Source organism: Vollenhovia emeryi, unplaced genomic scaffold, assembly GCF_000949405.1.
Source record: "Vollenhovia emeryi isolate VEMERY1.0 unplaced genomic scaffold, V.emery_V1.0 DF939130.1, whole genome shotgun sequence".
Classification (NCBI taxonomy): domain Eukaryota; kingdom Metazoa; phylum Arthropoda; class Insecta; order Hymenoptera; family Formicidae; genus Vollenhovia; species Vollenhovia emeryi.
The window spans coordinates 2,982,776-3,003,283 of NW_011967236.1; the positions used below are offsets into that span (position 1 = coordinate 2,982,776).

The window sequence follows — 20,508 nt, forward strand, 5'->3', positions numbered from 1 at the left end:
TTACTGTCAAATGCTTTTTCTCTCGTTTGCGGAGAGACCTTAGCAATTTGAAAGTTCCGCCCCGACCATATTTGAGAAAGTTTCTTCAACTCTTAGCACGTTAGAGAACCAAAAAAAAAAAACATTTAATCGCGAGTTTAATCTCGTGCATTATGAAAATAAATCCGGCTAGTCCTAGGATAATTCAAATCGAGCAACAAGGAATGCAAGGGAGGAAGATTGGAGAAGGAATGCAAACCATGCACCGAACGAGACTGCATTGATTCCAGTATAAACTCGACCCGCCCAGACGGGACCATGCCGGGAAATCTTCGTGACGAATTCCGGCGACAGCGTCTGGCGAATACAGACTCTATTGGATTTCGAAATATTCAACCCGTGAAGCTTTTCATTCGCGCAAGGATTAGCGTGCGAGATCGGGGAAATAAGTAGAAATAAATCCATACGGAAACTAATAGTACCTAAGCTTTAGATTCCGAATTGCATAAAAGGAAGCCGCGGAAAAATTGCGCTTAATAATACGTTCTCTTTCGACATTATCTGAAATACTTGATTTACAACTTGATTTAAACTCGCTGACGCAGATTGTACTTTCCATGTAATTCAAAAGCCATCTTTGAGCAATAGAAACTATAATAACTTTTATCAGCACAATCTTGACTGCAATATAAAGTTATCTTTCCGTGTGTTTTCAAAGTTTTGACAAATTAAAATATCTCTGTGTAGTACGAGAAACTGCGCAAACAATAGACAAACTCAGTGGAGGAGTTTCTTGAGTAATACGAAATTTATTTTATAAATTATATCCATAATTTTTATATGCGATGCCGATCTACAACATATTCGTGGATCTCTAATTCTTTAGGTTTCAGAACTATATCGATGTCAAAATAAAATAGCAATAAAATTTAATAATCTTATAAAATGTAAATTATCTTTCACTTTTATCAAAAAAATTATTATTATTATAAAATGTAAGAGTAATGGAAACAAATAAAGAACAGTATTACTGTTAATTATTTTGAAGAGAAATTCATGAGGATTATTTCGATATAAATTTAATTTAATTTATGGACCTCTAGCTCTTCAAATTATTTCTAAACTGCCTCTATAAAATACGAGGGGACTATTTAATATAAATCATCCACCCAGAAAATTTGTAAAATGTGACAATAAAAAAACAGTGTCGATAGAATAAAATAATAATGAAAAATATTATTCACCCTCTTTTATTCAAAGGGATGTGAACTATAAACATAACTAACGAAATATAAATAATAGAAATGTAAATAAATAATAATATTGCTTTTTAATACTATTTCGAATCAAAGTGTACTCTTTTTACAAATCTTTTAATTAAAGATTCAATTGAGAAGATGCTGAAGATGCTGAAGATTCGATCATTACAAAGACGGCTTATTAATTTTCCTTTACGGAAACTGATCAGAGGCGAAGAAAGAGCGTAATCAATAAGAAATGTAGTCTCCTATCGACATGGGAATGGTCGAAACGATACTCGCAGCGCCCTTGCACGCGAGCACGGGGAAGCCGTTTGAATCTTCTATCGATTGAGGCTAAGAATAACGTTGGAAACATCGGTGAAACGTACTCCAAAATATTATGGCGTCATGTCCGACGCCACTTGTTGGAGATGTGCGGCCTCCTGACATATGTGCTCACAATCACCCCGCAATAATACACGCGATAAACAAATATTCTAGATGACGTTAAGGACGGCGCGTTACTTCGAGTAATGATAATCGCATAGAGTGGAAGCTACCAGTTTGTCATACGTGGCTACGAAGTGTGACGTGATTTTGTAAAATTGTCTCGACTCGCTCAAATATTTCCGCGATCCCGTAAGATTGCGAGGATCCTCGATATTAACGCGCCGCTCGTGTTTCGGAAGCACCTGATGACGATTTCGCGAGATGACGACTCTTCGATGTGACACCGTCTGCTCCGTTTTAATTTTGCTCCATATTTTAGTGCACACCAAGGCGGCATTGAGGGATATTTTGAGCGCTCAGGTAATTGCATGCAGATATCTCGTAGGGCAAGAAGAAAGCATTGATATTGAAGTGATTAATTATACATATTTTTTATGAGTATAAAAAATACGTATTGTGTGTAAACCGCCGGAGAGAAAAAGTCCGTTTGTTTCGCAGCATTTGCCTGACACCAAGTTCAGCGCGAATGAATATTCTGATGACGACAGAGAGTATTCTGATGTCGAGGTTGATAGAGATAGAGGGTCCTTAATGCAGCCGAGTGAGCAACAAAATACAAAGGACCGTTTGTATTTAAAAGCCGATAGCTACATTGGCAAAAAGGAGCCAGTAACTGCAGCTACCTTGAATAAAGGCAAGTATCGAGTATTTCTTTGGCAAAAATCCACATGTTATAGTTGACGTTTTCTTACTGTATTTTCCTCAGACACGATATGGGATGCGCAATGGGGCGCGCAACTGAAATTCACTCAGGTGTCGGCAGTTGCTGTGGATCCGCACGGCAACATTGCGATATTTCATCGAGGGGATCGCGTCTGGGGCCCCGAGAGTTTCGACAATGAAAACAGATTCGATCGAAATAAAGGGCCGATAGCGCAGAACACAATAATCCTTTTGGATAAAAGCGGCAAGGTGACAGCGGAGTGGGGAAGGAACATGTTTTACCTGCCACATGGCTTGACTATCGATCAGTCTGGGAATTATTGGGTCACTGACGTGGCGATGCATCAGGTATTCAAGTTTGATGCTCAAGACGTGGAAAGACACGTGGAAGAATTGAAACGCGCGCAGGCGGGTCAGCCTAACGATCGTGCTAGCGCATTACCCGAAAACGGCACGCTGAGGCCGTCTAAAACTTTGGGGGAGGCTTTTGTTCCTGGTAACGACAATAGGAGATTTTGTAAACCGACTGACGTTGCTGTACATAGTAATGGTGACTTTTTTGTCAGTGATGGCTATTGCAATTCTAGGATAATTAAGTATAATAAAGATGGTGAAATAATTCTACATTGGGGACGACACTGGGACGCTAGTCTAGGTAACGATGAAGAATAAGATTGCTGTCAAGAGCGATAAGTAACATCTGAATAAGTGCTAAACTAAGCCTCGCCCTTCGTTTCAGGGTCTGCCTATTCGCAGCCATCGCCGTTCACGTTTCTCATCGCGCACGCTTTGGCGCTCGCGAGTGAATTGAATTATATTTATCTCGCCGACAGAGAAAATGGCAGGGTATTGTGCTTCTTTGCCAACAACGGTACATTCCACAAGGAATACAGCCATCCTGATATTGGTACAAAAATTTACAGCGTTGCCTACGCTCGAGAGAAATTATATCTAATCAACGGACCTGATCCGTTTATAAGCAATCCAGCGCCAGTGAGAGGCTTTGTACTTGATATTCATTCCGGGAAAGTATTATCGATGTTTCAGCCCAACAGAACCATGGATAATCCGCATGACCTGGCCGTGACGGAAGACGGTTCCGAGATATACGCAGTAGAATTAAATAATAGAAAAATTTATAGATTTCTACGAGGTACAGTGTTGCTAGGTGTTTTATAACAATCGAAACTTATAATTCCGTGATGTTATACCTTAAACGTATCTACCCTTTCTTCTGTTCTAGGGGTAAACAATTCGCAGTCCGCTAAACGCCATCAACCTAAGATCTTAGTACATCCCGATACTAAAGATGACGACATTGAAAAGACCAACGCGACAAAATTGATCCTGAGCCTCGGCTCGGCGGCCATTTCCTTTATTACATTATGCATTGCAATTGCCGCCATTGTAGCGAGATGCCAAAAACGAGGTAGAAAAACGAGACGTCGTTATGACGAACCGAACGTTGAATTCTCTAAATTAGTAGAATAGAAGTAAACGTTACTTTAATTTTGTGGTTGTGTTGGTCTTCCGTTGTTGCAATTTTGTTGTGCACTTGTGCGTTTATTTATTTCCCGTATTTACTAAGCACCAATTTACAATGTATATAGATAATGTGTAATAATTGAAATTTAGGAATGACGATTTAGGGCCATCGCATACAGAGTTGCATAGCTGCACGTGCATAGCACGAAAACCGTTTAAACCAATGAGCATCGAGCATTGAGTCGCCGTATTGGTTTACATAACATATGGTCTTATGCTGTGCATATGCAGCTATGCAATTTTGTGTGCGATGGCCCTTATTGCATATGATATTGCATGATAACAGCAAATCCAGATAAAATATCTATTGTATGAATGTATTTATTATGAATTTATTGAATTGTGCTATTATCACGCGATAATTATCATTCCCAGACTTCAACCATTATGCACAATCTGTGGCAGCAGAATCTGTCTAATCTTGTTCCTATTATATGCTCGAATTATGCTTACTTGTCTAAGGTAATCTATTTAAGTTTTTAAGACTTAATTTTTGTTTCTTTTATCCTTAATTAGGAAGCATTGTGTATTTTATGTGTTTGCATTTCACACACACACACTGCACGCAATTTATTAATTGTAAATATTATGAATATATACGTATATTAATTTCAGATCTCTTTCATTTATTACATTATATTTAAATTTTTAATATATTATACTGCTTCTTCCAATTTCTTTTACTACGTCGTCACATACTTTTTCATGTTACACACGGAGAGTTTTCTCTTAAAATTTATCCTGAAAATCACGTAATCGTGAGACAACAAGACATTTCCAAGAATTTTTTAGGACTTTTTGGAAATTTTACCATACATATTACTAGTTAGTATTTAGTTAGTACACATTTTACTGTTATGTTGTCCCACATGATTTTCTGGGTAAATTTTAAGAGAAAATTCTCTTCGCGTACATAAATGAAAAATATGTTATCTTAGTTTTTTAATATATTGTACCACTCCCTCTAATTTTTGTCTCTGTATGTGTTGTTCATGCACTCGTTATCTGTTACAGATAAGAAAGAAATACAAAGATATACAAATACAAATTAAATTACGTTCAAATAATAAACATATTATTTGAACGTAATTTAATTTGTATTAATTTAACTTAATTTAATTCAATTATTTTAACTTAATTAATTCAGGTGAATTAGTTCAATTTAATTCATTTAATTAAATTTCCTTTTTTTCTGCACTTACACCTAATGTAGAACTTTCTAAACCTCTCATAAAACTCCGTGTTGCTAGTTGTTTAATTGTTGACGACATCAGCTCTCCGCAACTGAACGAATAACTTATAAATCGTTCACTTACCAAACCTGAAACAACCTAAAAATTTTAAAACTCTGTAATTATAATTTCCTCGGATAATTATTTCAATGTTATTTTTTCTTTAATTATTTTATCCGTTTTTCAACGTGAACCAGTTTTCCATTTTGAAATATTTCTCCGTTATCGAAATAATTTTTTTTTAATTAAAATCGTAATCCCGTAATTTACAAGTTATTCGTTTCGTTGCTCAAAGAAGGACTCATATTAACGTTATCGGATTAATATTGGCGTGGATATCAGGCTAGAAAATGCACGATCGCATGCGTCGCGCATGCGTGTAACGGACTTCGATGTCGCGGCGTCGCTCGTCCGAGCGAGATTTCGGTTTGCCGGTGCCGCTTTCGCGGCAACGCACCGCCCTCCGCGCGAAATGACACGAAATAAATTAACCGAGTGCGTTTCGCATTCTTAATGACGCAGGGTGTCTACTCACGATGCGCAAGAGGATGCGTTGGGAGGCCGAGAGGCGAGAGAACTTCAAGCTGACGAGCCTGCTGGAGAGCCGCCGCGGCAGGGGCTTCAGGTTCCTCGAGAAGCGGCCGAATCCGCGGGATTTCAGCAAGCTGAGCACGGAGCCGGAGACGTCGGAGGACGAGCATCCCGAGAACAGCCTCGCGAGGGTCATCTAAACGCGCCGCGCCAACGATGTTGCCGGGAACGAAGCGGGAAAAGCCGCGCCGAATATGCCCCGCCGGCGAATGCGACGTGATCGCGTGAAGTGCGCGCCGGTTCGAGCTCTCCGACGTTCGCGCCGCCGAGCGCCGCCGAGCCGACCCGAACTCGACCGACGGTACGGGCGCGCGATTACGAATTCGCGTTGCCGACTACCGAACATGCAGCTGCTTGACGTTACCTTTTACCCGCGTTCTGACATCGTATTCTACACGTGAAGGGCTCGGTAAAACGAGAGCCCCGAAAAGAAGTGCCATAATTGTTGAAAATTAAGTCGAATACGCAGGCGCAACGATATATTGTCGCGACGTTACGTGCGAGTTATCTATCTGCGGATTATCTTGAATTTTAGTTCGACGCGTATGATTCTTGAATTAGAAATCAAAAATTTACCACGAGTATCGTTTGAATCGCGTCACATCTCCGAAAGCCATTTAACAAAATTTATTAATAACTAATAACGCAACGTTAAATCGTACGTAAGATTGAAAATCGTGTAAAGATCCGAGGATCCGCTTACGCAGGACGTTCTTCAGAGAACGAGTAAAATGGTAATGTTAATGGAGCTTGAGTGTATTTTGTAAGTAAGCTATGTTCATATTCCTGCTCGACCACTGATCCAAGCTGACTTTGCGAGCGATGTCATAATCTAGTCAGAAAGCTAGTCATTACCCGAAATAATTGCCGTTGGCTATATATAGATAGACTGCGCGTCCTTTTGGGCGCGCTGAAGACTATACTGGAGGCTAGAGATATTGCGTGAGCGATGCTTCTCTCTCGCTCTTTGTGAAGAGTGGGGGAGAAAACAAATACGCATATTAGAGAAAGACACACTCACTCAGGCTGGAGACGCTGTAATCAGAGACTGACCGTAAAGCCTATCACACGAAGCCAGGCAACAGGAACAGGGAATAGAATTTCTGACGCGTCGGATTGGTTGGACGAAAATTTCCGACGAATCCAACGCGTCAAAAATTCTATTCCCTATTCCCTATTCCTATTGCCTGTTGCCTGGCATTGTGTGATAGACTTAAGAGTTGAACGTCAAATTCTACGATCGTAGAAGAGTGAGATAGCCTATGTTTCTCTCTCACTCGCGGGAATTTGACGAACTCTTATGGCCAGTCTCTGATTACAGGGTCTCTAACTCAGGCTATTGCTCTCTCTCCCTCTCTCTCTCTTTCACTTTAATGTAGTCTTCAATTCTTCTCACGGGACGCGCAGTCTATTTGTACAAGTCTATGACAATTGCGTACAATTTTCAGGATTTGATAGGAACGAAAGAAACTAGACTCGTTTTTGCCAGCCGCGCTTACACACATGTGTTCCCGTAAACCTGTTTCCTTTTGCCTCTTCCAAAAATATAAAGCTATTTCGCTTTAAGGTGGTTCGGTTAATTTAAACAGATCCTTTCTTCGCCTACCATTAATTTGGGAGCGTATGTAGGATCTCCAAGTTTACGCGAGTTTACGTGAAAAAAAAAGAGAGAGGGAAGAAAAATAATCAATTTGCTGCTATCTTGATTTCGCGTGGACAGATAAGTAAGCTGAAAACAATGAATTTACCGATTTCTCTTCAGAGAGGAAATAAGTTCGAACGCTTAATCCGTAATTTCCTTATTTCCGTAACGAACTTCATGAACCGAGGTTGATAACGTGCCTTGAATCTTCAAGCTGCACAGTTTGCGGCACGCATACTGTATACGCCGCATTCAAAAATCATTTATGCCTAAAGTTTGATCCGAAACCTTCTATTTCTAATCGGGCGACCGGAAAACAATCAGCTGGACAGCAACGTCTGCTGGAACCTAACCGTATAAATAATGTGACACATTCTTATTAAAACTTTTAACAGCCATCATTTCTGACGATCATAAATCATATTTAACGAACAGTACCAACATTTTTAACGACTATAGATCTTGTAAGATCGCCGTGTTAGCTGTATTTTTCGTACCCGAGAGAAACGATGCAAGAAAAAAAATTATTTAAGAAAATAAAATTTACTTAAGCACTCAAACATTTGCAACATGGTATAACAATTACGTACGGAAGTAGTAGATCTCATCTTGCATTGTTCACCTTGAGTATATAATCAATATCTAGAAATCATGGGACTCTGACAAAGTAGATTGATACGTGAAATTAATGCCAAAATACATTTTAGCACTCGCAAAGTTTTACAGCAGCCAGAAAATATGTATTTACATAAGGCAACTATATAATCGATAGATTTATAAACCCTAAAAAGAGATATGTATCCGAGAGTACTTCTTCCACGTTAATAATTAAATACTCGATCATTCTACGATTAATAAAAGTGAACATTTAAATTATTCGTTGACTTGTGTTTCACGAATTGAAATTATAATTTACTTGCTACGTCCGGGCAACATATCACCGTACGAAATATTAATATTTTACTTGGGAACAAAATTGCTCAAGCGACAACTTGTATTACAGAAAGCCACTTTCATTAAAGTTAATCTCTTTCTCTTCTTTTTTTAATATTTTGTACATCTCCGCCCGATTCAATGTACCGCTAACTTTTAAGCTATTAAATTAAGAACTGTCTATGAAACTGTCTATAAAATACATACTACATGTTGCTTTACAAAATCAAGCTCATTTGTTTTTCGATAGTTCATTGGTTGGTTTAACGCCATTGTCGTGGCATTATTTATAAGCTCGTGAATAGAACATACACCCCTATTTTCGCTTTGCGATGAATACTAATTTAAATCAGTACTGTAGTACAATCTTAATTACTAATGCAGATTTCCCTTTGGAATAATGCAGCATCCCCTATACGATGTAAGAGTATGTAATCCATGTATCTATAAATACAAAAACCTATATTTTCAAATAGAATCGAGTGTACCACTTTATTGTATGCATATAATAATGGTTGGGGAATAATCGTAGCAAGATTTGCTACGACGGGACACGACCTGATCCATACGAAGATTCACACGCTTCTCGATAAGGAGGATACTCCATGGATAAGGAGTGGGACGAAACCGTTCGATATTTTGATAATGATTTATTTTTTACACACTTAGTTGACCTCTATACACAACTATACAACGATGAAAATTAAAATTCTGCCTATTTACCGCTAATTAAGGTCATCGACGATAATGACTTGTGATAGAGATGCAATAAAGTCAGTCGATTCTCTTCCGATTCACGGGAATCTGAAGAATCGGGTGACGTCTGCGGACAGTACGATTCGAATCAACTTCTGGGCGAAATATCTAAAACGTACGATCAGCAGAGGCCATGTATGTTACAAATCACCTGTAAAGAGTGACGTCCGCGCCTGCCGCACACAAACCAAAGGACGTCAGTCTCCACTCGCTGAAGTCTATCTACACACGCATGATAAATTAAATAAATACAGGAATTGTTCTTCGATTAAAGGGAGGTATCACGATCACCGGGGACACCGATCGGAGAGCTCTCATACCATCTGGATCCGAGTTAAGAACGGGGAGGAACGTTCCAATCTGTCTGCATGAGCGTAAATTGGCGTATTGCTAGCGGAGAACACTGGCTTACAAAACAACCAGTTTTCGACCCATAAAATAATTGCATATGTCCCATAAAGCATGTTATATGTATTTGATTTAAAATTTTACATGTATTTTATACAAACGCACTTACACGAGCCATCGTACATTTCACATTTTTTATTGAGAGAGAAAACGAAGTGTGCGTCATAACGTTCCAAATTTTTCCGTCATTACCACGTTATCCCCTAGCGATATCTACGTAAGAGCGATCAAATAGATTGAACGTTATAACCCTTTAACTAATTGTTCGGTTCATTCATACAAAAACTTCAGCAGTTATTAGCAATATGTCAATTTAAGCATGCAACACGATGACGATCACCGAATAGAATGGGTTCTCCTTTTACGCGCTAAAGAGATGCATGCTCGACGACGAGGTATTGCGCGAAGCGCTCGAAAATAAGGAACCACAAACACTCCGACGAACATCGTTAAGGTCCTGCTTCCGTCCCACGTCGACGACAGGACGAAATCGAGAGGGGACGCCCACCACAGCCGCGCGCGCCCATATTTTTTTGTACATTAAAAATCGTATACGTTCGTAGTGATACATCGACAATTGCCTATCTGTTATTCCATATTTATCGTTTAGGTTTACCTAGGTCTACCGTAAATTCGTAACTAGAATAGTCGACTTTTCGCAGCCGCTCGCAATCTACCACCGGTGCCGCTTTGGGGTAATCTTGCGCGCACCGATGTCGCCGTCGGAAAAGTGAACGGCCATCCCGAAATATATCACAATGTCCATGTATACTCACGTTCGATCGTAATGTTGATGTCATCATACTTATTACATTATTATTGTTATTATTAATATTAATATTATTATTATCGTTGTATAATAATTATTATTACTATAATTATTGTTGTTATTATTATTATTGTTATTGTTATTAGACGTATACTTTATTTACAAAACTTACGTTTCGATGACAACAACCGAACAATGTATATATTTGTAGCGTGCTGTAAATTTCTTCATTCAGGAATGTAATACACGAATGTACGCTAACTTGCATTCACATCACCGAAAACGTTTGCCACCGATAGAAACGCGACGAATGATGTGCCTTGCCATCACGAACTTATTAAAAGAAGCAAAAGGGAATGTTCAATGCAAAGAAATTGTTATGTTTATTACGATAAACGTTTGTCTCCGCACATCATGTACGATCCTCGTCCGAAACGTAACGTCGACACAAGAAAGACTAGCTTTTCGTTGCGCATAAATTACCATATACAGCACTTTTACTCCGCAACAGAATCGTTGAGTCGCTTTGTCATCCCTTTATTGCCAGAAGACTCGAGTTAATTTTAATTGTGTCATTTTTCGATCGGGTGTCAACTTTTGTACGAGACTTTGCTCGTTCGACGGTGCACGTCGTGAAAGGTACCGGCATTTATGCTCACTTGAAAAGCAATTCCCGTCTCTCGTCACACAAAAGATAAGTTATTCTTTCAAGCAGACATCCCTTCTCGATTGTTTTAGTGTGGACAAACACGCGACGCAAGGAATCCTATCGCGACTCTTGGAAACCGGTTTTTCGGACAAACCTAAACTCTGTCGTTCGAACGAAAACGTAAACGTCCAACGGCGAAATTTTATTTAAAAAAAAATCGAAGTACACCGTTTTCGAAGCGAAACCACGAACCCCTGCGTACACGGTCCCAGTTAAACGCAATTGCAACACGTTGCAGATCAAAATAGCCTGCAAACGAGAGCGGTCGACAGCTTCGTCGCAGTTGCGACTCAAATAATGGTAATTGCAGTAATAATACAATAATAATATACCCTATCACGTCAATATTTTTACTATATTTACACAATGCCGTGTATATATAATACTAAGATAACTTGTCGTATACATCTCATTGCACCTCGCCACGCCTTCCGCTTTGACCCCCATGACTCGAAAATACAATGTGCATCTTTCCCTGCGTTTCACCGTCGAGCGGGAAGCGCCCCCCGCGAGAGAAGAAACAGGTGTAAACAGAAATCACGTGGCGGAAACCCACGCCCTAATCAGTTTGTCACACTCGTCGGAATGCAGTTAAATAATTTACAATTAGAGAGGCCTTAATCTCATCGACGTTTCTTTAGCACGCGAGCGCAGACACTCGAAATGCCTCTAACGAGGGCAAAACGAGCAGAGTTTAACGACTGCAACCGCGACAAATTGCCCCCACCCCTCTTGCAGTATAACAATCAAATCCAATTGTTTCACCGATCTTATTTGGAAGAAGAAAAATACTCTCTAAAAGTCCATCAGCGGATTATCACTGAAAACAGTGAATGGCCACTAATTTGCAGTTACACGTATACCACTGAAAGTCGCAATGGTATACTTTTAACTGTAAATCAGTGACTATTCATTGTTCTCAGTGAAAATCCACACGGAGAGAATTTTCTTTTAAAATTTACCCCGAAAAACGTGTAATCGTGGGACAACGTGACATTTTAAAAAACTTTGTGAGAGTTTTTTGAAATTTTACCAGTAAAATGTATGGTAAAATTTCAAAAAACTCTCATAGTTGTTCAAAATGCCACGCTGTCCCACGATTACATGATTTTCAGGATAAATTTTAAGAGAAAATTCTCTCCGCGCACTGGTTGACTTCACGAGAGTAAATCAGCGTGTGTTACAGTTACATGGAGCCAATCGTAAAAGTCCGATGCGGACGTTATTATATTAATATATGTGTACGCGGAATAGCCACCCCTCGATGTTTTCGCAGCGCACAGCGCCAACCCAAGGGTTCACGCGCGGAACTGGTAACAGAGTTTACGGCAATTATCTCCCTTTAAGACTCTTCGTGTCCCAAAATTCATTAATCTGCACAAATCACAATTCATTCCTTCCTTTATCGACAGCTCGGTGTGATTAGTAGGACGGAGCGTTCCATCACTCGTAAAAACAGCCCCCATACTATGACGGATCATATATTAATCATTGACATTCGGAATGACTCCAACTCGAATGATAATTACAACGGATTTATAGTTGCCGCGGTGGCTCGATATTAAAATGAAGATCCTGCGAGAAACTTCGGTCATTGCCATTTTCTAATATTTGGAACCGTCACGATTAGGATAAACTTTTACCGTTACTGAGCAAAATCTGCTTTCATTTTATTAAATAATTCTTCATGAACCGCTGTGAAACGTTGAAAATCCATTTAGAAACGAAACCTCGTCGATTCGCTCTTTCCGCGAATCACCTGGGTAGAAAAACTCGCCAATATGAATAATTTGCGCGGCTAAAGGATTTGTGCCGGTGATTCGGTTTTCCCCACAAAATATCAAATAACGTTTACGTCTGTTGCTATTCAAGACGTATTTGACTAGACGATACAGCGAAAGTATTTACATTCCCAATTAAGAAATCTCGAACGTGCAATTTTAATTGCTACAACTCCGTCATACTCCATCAAGTTTCTTTACATTTACGGCATCGAGTCGATGGTTGGCCCGATATTAGAATCAGCCGGACAGATTTGCGGAAAGTCAGGTTTACATTATACATGTGTCACGATGGTCCTGGGAAGGCTACGATGATGAGAATCTATATTGCGCAAATTGTCACTGTCGATAATGCCAGCAATTTCGATCCTCTACCCTGATTTTACCTCCGCGCTAATTTATAGAAGAGTACTCCTTTCGTAAATTCTCCGCGCAATCCTGGTAGCTATTTCGTCTGGTAGGGCAAAGTTCGCGTGAAAAATAAATAAATACACAGCACACGTTAAATTTGCGTATCGTTACCGCCCCGTTGAATTTCTATCGGTCAAAACGCCCAAGATTATCTGAACATTCTAATTTCGTCGTTACTTGCTGTACCTCGCTGGCTTTATATTAAATTCAAACAAGCGGACAGTTTTGGACCTTGATCGAATTTAGAATGATCGTTCCAATATCGGCGATCTTGACCTCGCTCGAACGTAAAATTGACGACAGCCAGCTAGATAAATCTCTTGGATCTCTCGCGCCTCCTCCGCGCCCTCCCGTGGAATCAGTCACGGAAACGCAGTCCTATCTTACGGTTGCCATCGACGGAACAGAGAGGAGTACTCGTTCCATGGATTATGGTAAGCTTCTACCGGCCGGCAGTTTTCCCTCCAGTGGAACTGAACGTCAGGAAAGACGGTTCAGACGACGCCTTGGTAAACAGGACTGTACTCCATGTCGTGGGTATACTGAGGTGGTCCTGGCGGCGGTGGCTGTGGGCTGTACTGTTGCGAGGCGTCCGAGGCGCGGCGCCTGAGCGCCGCGATGCTGTGGGCGCCTCTCCAGTCCGATCCCTCGTTCGTGACGTCGGCGCCCACGCAGGAGACGCCGCCACCACCGCCACCGCCGCTGCCGCTGCCACCGGTACCGGAAGTCGTGCCCGGAGAACCCTGGCCGCAGTTCAGGCCCGAGCCCATCCCACCGCCCTGACCGCCACCCACCGAGGGTGGTGAACCTCGGGACGCCGACACGTGAACCCCACCTCCTGCTAAGTAGAAGAGAAGATCGGATGAGCGTCTTTCCTCCTTCGAGCATCCGGCTCTTTATATATCGGTGCGAATTTACCGACACAAGTGACTTTAAACAGCCGCTCGAGAGACTCCCGGCTAGCGAACGTGACTTCGTAAGTGTACACGTTACCCAACGGTTTGCAATGACTACCGAGCGCTAAATATTTCCCGATAAACAGCAAATACTAAACAAAGGGCAAATATTTATTACGATACAGTCAACCACGCGGACGAGGCAGCGCATCTCTAAGACGACTCAGGTAGAAGAGAGGCAATTTACAGGTGCGGCATCGCAGGTGCGGGAGCGAGCGTTTCCTTTTTCTCCGCAGAAGATATTAATACGGTAGGCTGACAAAAGCACGTGGGGTTGCGCTACCGGCCGTCGTAAAGTCGTTTCCGCCTCCTCGCGCACCAACGCTGGTGGGCTCGGAAGGCTACGCGGGAAAAGGGGCTCTTTTTATGGCGGTGTGTGCGTTGCGTCGAGCACAAATTTGCGGAGGGCCCTACGGCCAGCGGCCGCTTTTGAAAAGCCATTCGAAAGAATGGACGTCTAATGGCGACGATGTACGTCATTTTATGACCATTGTCGGCTGAAACGGTGATCCGTGTTGCCGTGCGATTCAGCCGCGCAGCGATCAATGAAGTTTTCATGCTGCGGACGCACGAAACGAACGACCAAACTGGAGGCAAGTGAGGCTGATAATCTGACGCGTGTTTTTTTTTCTCTCTCTCTCTTTTTATATCCGACAACGGAATAGGCGGCTCTCGCTGAAACTTCAACTTTCGCACGCACCGAGTTTTATTTTTTCGAGATTAAAGTACGCGTCCGGCGCGCCGTTCGCGGTAGCGCGGGCCGAAAATCGGGCGTTTCGAAACGCGATAATTTACGCATTACGCAGGTTTGTTTGCGCCAGTCTGGCGCGGTGGTCGCCGCCGAGAGAGAGGTGGGGGAGGGAGGAGAGAAAGAGAAGCGCCAAATGGAAGTTCCCCGATCGACTAGGAACCGCGCCGCGTTGGGTTACATTGCGGGTGCTAATCATCATTGGTAACCGAAAAATAACGTTCTAGTCTAAAAGCTATTTGCTCTAAGTATTATCCGCGGATAAAAGCACATAGCCGGCTACGAGCCGAGGCTGGACCCGTGGTTTACCTTAAGGCCGCGCCACGCACACCGCCACGGCGCGTCTCGTGGAACGCCGATTTTTTCTCCTTTCAGGTGACGCTACCGGGCGATAACGCTCGGTAATTGGCACCGCATAAGCGTTACGCGGCACGTGCATACGCACATACGAGTGTACGGTCAGCTTGCGAAATTGTGCTGCGCCGGATTTTCACCGTAAGCTTCGCGAAAGCCCGACGTCCATGTGTGGCGTTCGACTTTCCTCCCGTCAAATGTATCAGCCGCTAATTAATGCATCCGATGCGGTTTTAAGAGAGAGGGATTTCTCCTCGCGGTAACATAATTATCGCGCTAAGAAATTTGGATATTTGATTGTCAATTTTGTGCTCCGTCGTTTCCCTCGCGCATGAATGACCTCGTATTCGCTGAAAGATGAGCTCGCGAATAATACAATTCGTAACCGCGTCGATAAAATTCATCCCGAGGGCTGACGATCCGCAGCAGCAAATATCAACGCGAATAAATCTATTTCGGCGTATTGCCCAATGTGCATTTTGTATTAAAAAAAAACGGCGTATAAAAAAATCACTTGCAAAGTAATTTTTGGAACGCGACTAACTGCTGAAAAATGGAAAAAATAAAAAGATAAGAAAGAGTATTCTCTCTCTGGGACACGGAGACGAGACTGTTTTTTCTATTATCGACTTTCTTATCACCCGTATTTTACAAATCCATTATTCCTTACGGTTGAGCGCCGAGACCCGACTTGTTCTACAAGAAAAATTATTACGCGAAACTCTGATTTGCGCTTCAATCCTGCTCGTAGACCTTTAATATACCATGAATAAACTTTATACCGATCTCATTTCTGCATTTAATATTACGCAAAGTGATAAAACAGTCTCAAAATTTTCGGACGTCAATATTAAACTCGTTCTAGATTATTGAAGCGTCTAAATATCTAAATTGTTCGAGTAACACGTGATTGCACAAAGGGCACATGCGTTTTAAATAAAATCTCGTTTTCGCGCTACACACGAGATCTTGGTTTAGAAGTCGAGGGTACATCGCGCTCGATTGCAATCTCCGCGAAAGAAGAAATTTCACACGCGATTTATCCCCTCGAGTATAATATCTTCGAGGATACAAGGTCCCCGGGTGAGGTGAAGCGTAACTCAACCAAGACAGGTTGCATCGAGATGTTATGGTAAACATACAGCGAAAGATCTCGCACCTAGGTGCGAGATCGGGCTTGGAGTTTGCCTGCGTAAACAGACGGGAGGACGAGGTTTATGTTTCTGTCTCAAATTCCTTACGTGCAGGCGCATAACCCCTTCGAACCTTAATGCACCGTAACGTTTAACGACTTCGTCAAAGAGACTTCCACGCTGTTTGCACGTCGTCTTTTAGAGGACCACGGTACCAAAAGTTTGGCAAGACGATTATCGGCACACGTATAAGCGGCCGGGTTGACGCGAACGTTAAGATTCTCCTGGGTGTGTCTATTCGCGTTCGCACATGTCGCCAACTCGGCAACGATCCGCGCTACTTGAATAAGCAACGATGAAAAACGTTACGTTCGCACGAGTCGTCTGGAGTAGCGAGGTATAAGCGCAAAACGCTTTTCACATCTGGGCAATCTCTCTGTCTTATCTTTGGGAGGACCATAAACGGCGTATGATACCATGGAGACGAGCAAATTGATGCTAACAGTAAGCCCAATGAAATGTATGATCTCGTTTCTGAAAACCGCGGTGTCGAGATTTTTTTAGCAAATTACGATAGAGGATAACCACTTTGTCAAGTCATATTTTGTTTGTCGAGTGTCTGTCAAGACGATAAAGTTCGATCTGTACTTCTAGTAGCTGGTGCTCGCGGCAACTTACTGATAGAATTGAGTCCGTAGTTGGTATGGTAGACAGACTGCGACGGGAGATTGTTGATCGGGAGTCCGGAGTTGCCGAGGCTGGAACCTAAACTTCCCGTGCTCTGTTGGCCGAGTTGCCCAAAACCGCTCATCGTCATGCTGCTCTGCAATTGTCCAAGACCTACGGGGTAGACGAAGGCAGTTAAATACGCGAGGGGCAATTAATGCAAGAGAATTACAGTGACGTTCGCAAAGAAACGGGAAAGATCGGTTGGTTATCGGTGTCATTGTCGGTACAACCGTCGGTGAACAACCGTGGGACCGATAATACGCAGTAAGTAATTTCAGCTGTCTCAGCCAGTGGACGGGCGAAATTAAATTAGGAGGCGAGCATCGTCGCGACTTCGTCTACGAGAATTGGTGTTTCCTTCTCATGTTGCTTCTTCTCCCGCTAGCGCGTGAACGAGATGCTAATCATATCGCGCAGTAAATGACATGAATCGTATACAATTTGCATAGACGCGGATAATGCGCTTCAATTAAATCGCGGGCAAAAGTGCCTACTTCTTTGAGAGACCCTTCGTTCTCATTACACTTGTTTCCCTGACTTCAGCTTTCAAGATAAAATTGATTTAAGACACATACGTATGTATGAAATGTAAAATGTTGCAAACTAGATTATATAAAATTATGAGCCTCGGATACGTCGTCAGACAACGTTTTAGGAAATATTAAAAATTAGCAGCTTCATTGATCACTGGCGTAACACAGATTTCTTGACACTTGAACATAATTATTTATTTTGCGCGACATTTAAATATTCATACTCTCTCGAAGCTATTTGATTTATAAAAATGAAAGGGAATTATCGCGCCAAAGTATAACCAACAACTCTAGATCTCTTCTCAGTTCTCTACATTATCAAAATAGATTGTGTAAGTATTTCATAAGACAGCGGATCAATTTAAGATGTCTAATGAGAAAATTTGTGCAGAGAGAAAATGAAAAAGATGTTCTATGCAAGTCGACTGAGATATTATATTTTTTTCTTCACGTTAGAGAGAACCGATGTTATGTAATGCATTAGTCAAAATTTCACATTTTGTAAAACAAATAAAAAACGAATGATAAAACGATAATGTGTAAATATGTAAAGTTACCAACATAGTTAAATAATTTAGATACACAAATTGCAGTATACGTTGACACTACAGTATTGTATGCATTATAGAATTCCATCGTACCCATATTTTATCAATGAGCTAATGTGACATATGAAATTGATAGCTGCTACGGAAATAACTGTCGGAGGAGACAGTTTTTTTACAGGACATTTTCAGGAAATTCTAATATAAATTTCATTTTTAAACATGCACAGTGACAAATATCGAGTCTTTGTGAGTAATAATACAGGCGATCGAAAGAGCGTTTCCTGTCTTGGCCAACATGAGCAAATGGATAATTTCTTTCTTTTTTTTTTATCTTACGTTTCTTGGTTACGGTTAGCGATAAAAGCTATTGATATCTGACCTGTCCCCATTCCCCATCTGTCCGCAGGAGTATGAAACATTCCGGTGCACAAGTCGGAGGTCATCGGTCCGAAGGGAGGTAAGCCGTGCGACGGTAGCAGCGATCCCGAGGTCCGAAACACGTTGGTTGTCTTCTTGCGCTTCTTCCACTTCGCTCGTCGGTTTTGAAACCATACCTGCAGACGCGTGAACAAGGACTCGTTATTGGCAGTCATAAAAATGTTCTAAAATTCTTAAGATCCTAAGAAAACATATTATACAGTATGAACTAACAGATCTAATAATTTTGCGCTACATTTATTTTTAAACGACGCGACCACCTCTTACATTTCCACGGTACTCTTTATCTTTTACTCTTTTTGCTGAATAAACACTAATTCGTGGTATTAATAGGTCTCGTTCATCAATGAGCGGTAAGAGACAAAAGTCATTGAATCAACTGCTATTCCCCTCACCCCTAGGCACGTTCGTTTCTAAATCGAAAATCGCACGTCCGACAATTCCTTTCCCCGCCCTCTCCCCCGCGATAACATTTTTTCCTCAATAGGGCGCAACCAAATCCAACCATTGCGACGGTAAGATGTCCCCCGGTGTTACGACAATATCTTCGACCCCACCGCGGGTAGCTATTAGCCGACGTTATGAGCTGTTGATTCTGGCCACGTAGTGGCCCCCTAAGCTGCCGGGGTCCCGGGGACTTGATTTATTGATATCGCATGCAAAGCCCGCCTCTGTGTTCTCCGATATACCTACCCTCGCCCTATCTCGCCACCACTACCACCACCACCAGTGCCAACACGCTACCACTACTCTATCCCCCCCCCCTCCTCTCTCTCTCTCTCTCTCTCTCTCTCTCTCTCTGCTTTGTCTCTGTCTTTCTCTCTCGCTCCTATCCTTCGCCGCAGACTATAGTCCCTTTTCTGGCACGGTAGCTCGCACTGTAGCCATCTCATATGTGCCCATAAATTAGTACTTTAGCATTAGAGAGCGGGATACCGCGCTTGCGCCACCGTACGCACCATACATACAACCGTACACCCACGCGGGACACACACGGAGAGGAGCAGCGCGGCGAAGACCGAGAGGGGTAGCGGTTCGGGGAGGGGGGGGTAGGGGGTAGGAACACCCTACGCTAACATACGAGGATTATACGAATCTAATTGGATATATGGGATTTACACGCTCCAGTATACACCTCAGGTATTGCAACGAAGCGATCGTTGCATTCTTACGCGCTCGAAGGTCCGTTAATATCTGGCATAAGATTTTGGAAGCGGATGAAACGGACGTCAGTATCTTTAATATCGTCACCTGCTGTCGCTTGGAAACAGTTTTAATAAGATCCATTAACTTTACATACGTCGTGCAGCTTCATGGATGTTAACGCCGTCATCAGTGAAGCAACAATCATTCATTTTTAATGCTTATTGGATTGCGATTATATATCGAGTAGGTAATAAGCGACCGCATGAAATGTAGTGATTACTGCAAATAACTTGATGCGAGATGTGTTTATATCTGCATCTTTTATTCTTTCTTATATGTACTGACTTATCTTTCTTAAGGTAATCGTCTTTAATTTTTAATTGAACGTGAACAATGATGTCATTTTTGGCTAAATTAACGTTTATCGTCCCGTGATATTTGTCGGAGGCTCGTAACAGCTGGCGGGTCTCTTGACTCTCAAGGATGGACGCTCGTGACGAGAGAATGGCATTAGAGCTGGGTGGTGTTAAGTGCATTGGGACCGAATCAGCGTCTATATATCAGTCAGTGGCGTAGAATCAAATACTACTCTCCTCCATCTCCATAAAATTCACTACATCCTTATAAAGGCGGATATATCTACCATTTCTTGAATATGTGAGTGCGCATTTCTCTTCGTCGACACCGCGTGTAACTTGAAATGCGAATACGATGATTCAATAGAAGAAGATACACAAAATTATTAAATATCTC

The 20,508-nt window shown here is 41.8% G+C and overlaps 2 protein-coding genes across 3 annotated transcripts in view; one reads left to right on the top strand and one right to left on the bottom strand.

The window, feature by feature from the left end:
* The first annotated feature begins 1,570 nt into the window (after positions 1 to 1,570).
* LOC105568363 (peptidyl-alpha-hydroxyglycine alpha-amidating lyase 1) lies at positions 1,571 to 6,855 on the top strand. Of its 2 annotated transcripts, XM_012023991.1 has the most exons (7): positions 1,571 to 1,720; positions 1,915 to 2,030; positions 2,169 to 2,364; positions 2,437 to 3,048; positions 3,133 to 3,546; positions 3,637 to 3,822; positions 5,693 to 6,855. In XM_012023991.1, exons 2-7 carry the CDS (start codon positions 1,932 to 1,934, stop codon positions 5,899 to 5,901), a joined length of 1,716 nt encoding a protein of 571 aa, XP_011879381.1. In that variant the 5' UTR covers positions 1,571 to 1,720; positions 1,915 to 1,931; the 3' UTR covers positions 5,902 to 6,855. The 2 variants fall into 2 exon arrangements, with proteins under 2 accessions (XP_011879381.1, XP_011879380.1); XM_012023990.1 differs by having other exon boundaries at positions 1,573 to 2,030.
* Positions 6,856 to 12,065: 5,210 nt separating this feature from the next.
* The window catches only part of LOC105568365 (homeobox protein orthopedia), a 30,172-nt gene continuing 21,729 nt past the window's right edge, over positions 12,066 to 20,508 (bottom strand). Inside the window, exons 4-6 of the mRNA XM_012023992.1 lie at positions 18,551 to 18,725; positions 17,040 to 17,201; positions 12,066 to 14,005 (exon numbers count right to left, since the gene is read on the bottom strand). Of these exons, the coding sequence (XP_011879382.1) occupies positions 13,665 to 14,005; positions 17,040 to 17,201; positions 18,551 to 18,725 (678 nt within the window). The 3' untranslated portion in view covers positions 12,066 to 13,664. The remainder of the gene's footprint in view (positions 14,006 to 17,039; positions 17,202 to 18,550; positions 18,726 to 20,508) is intronic.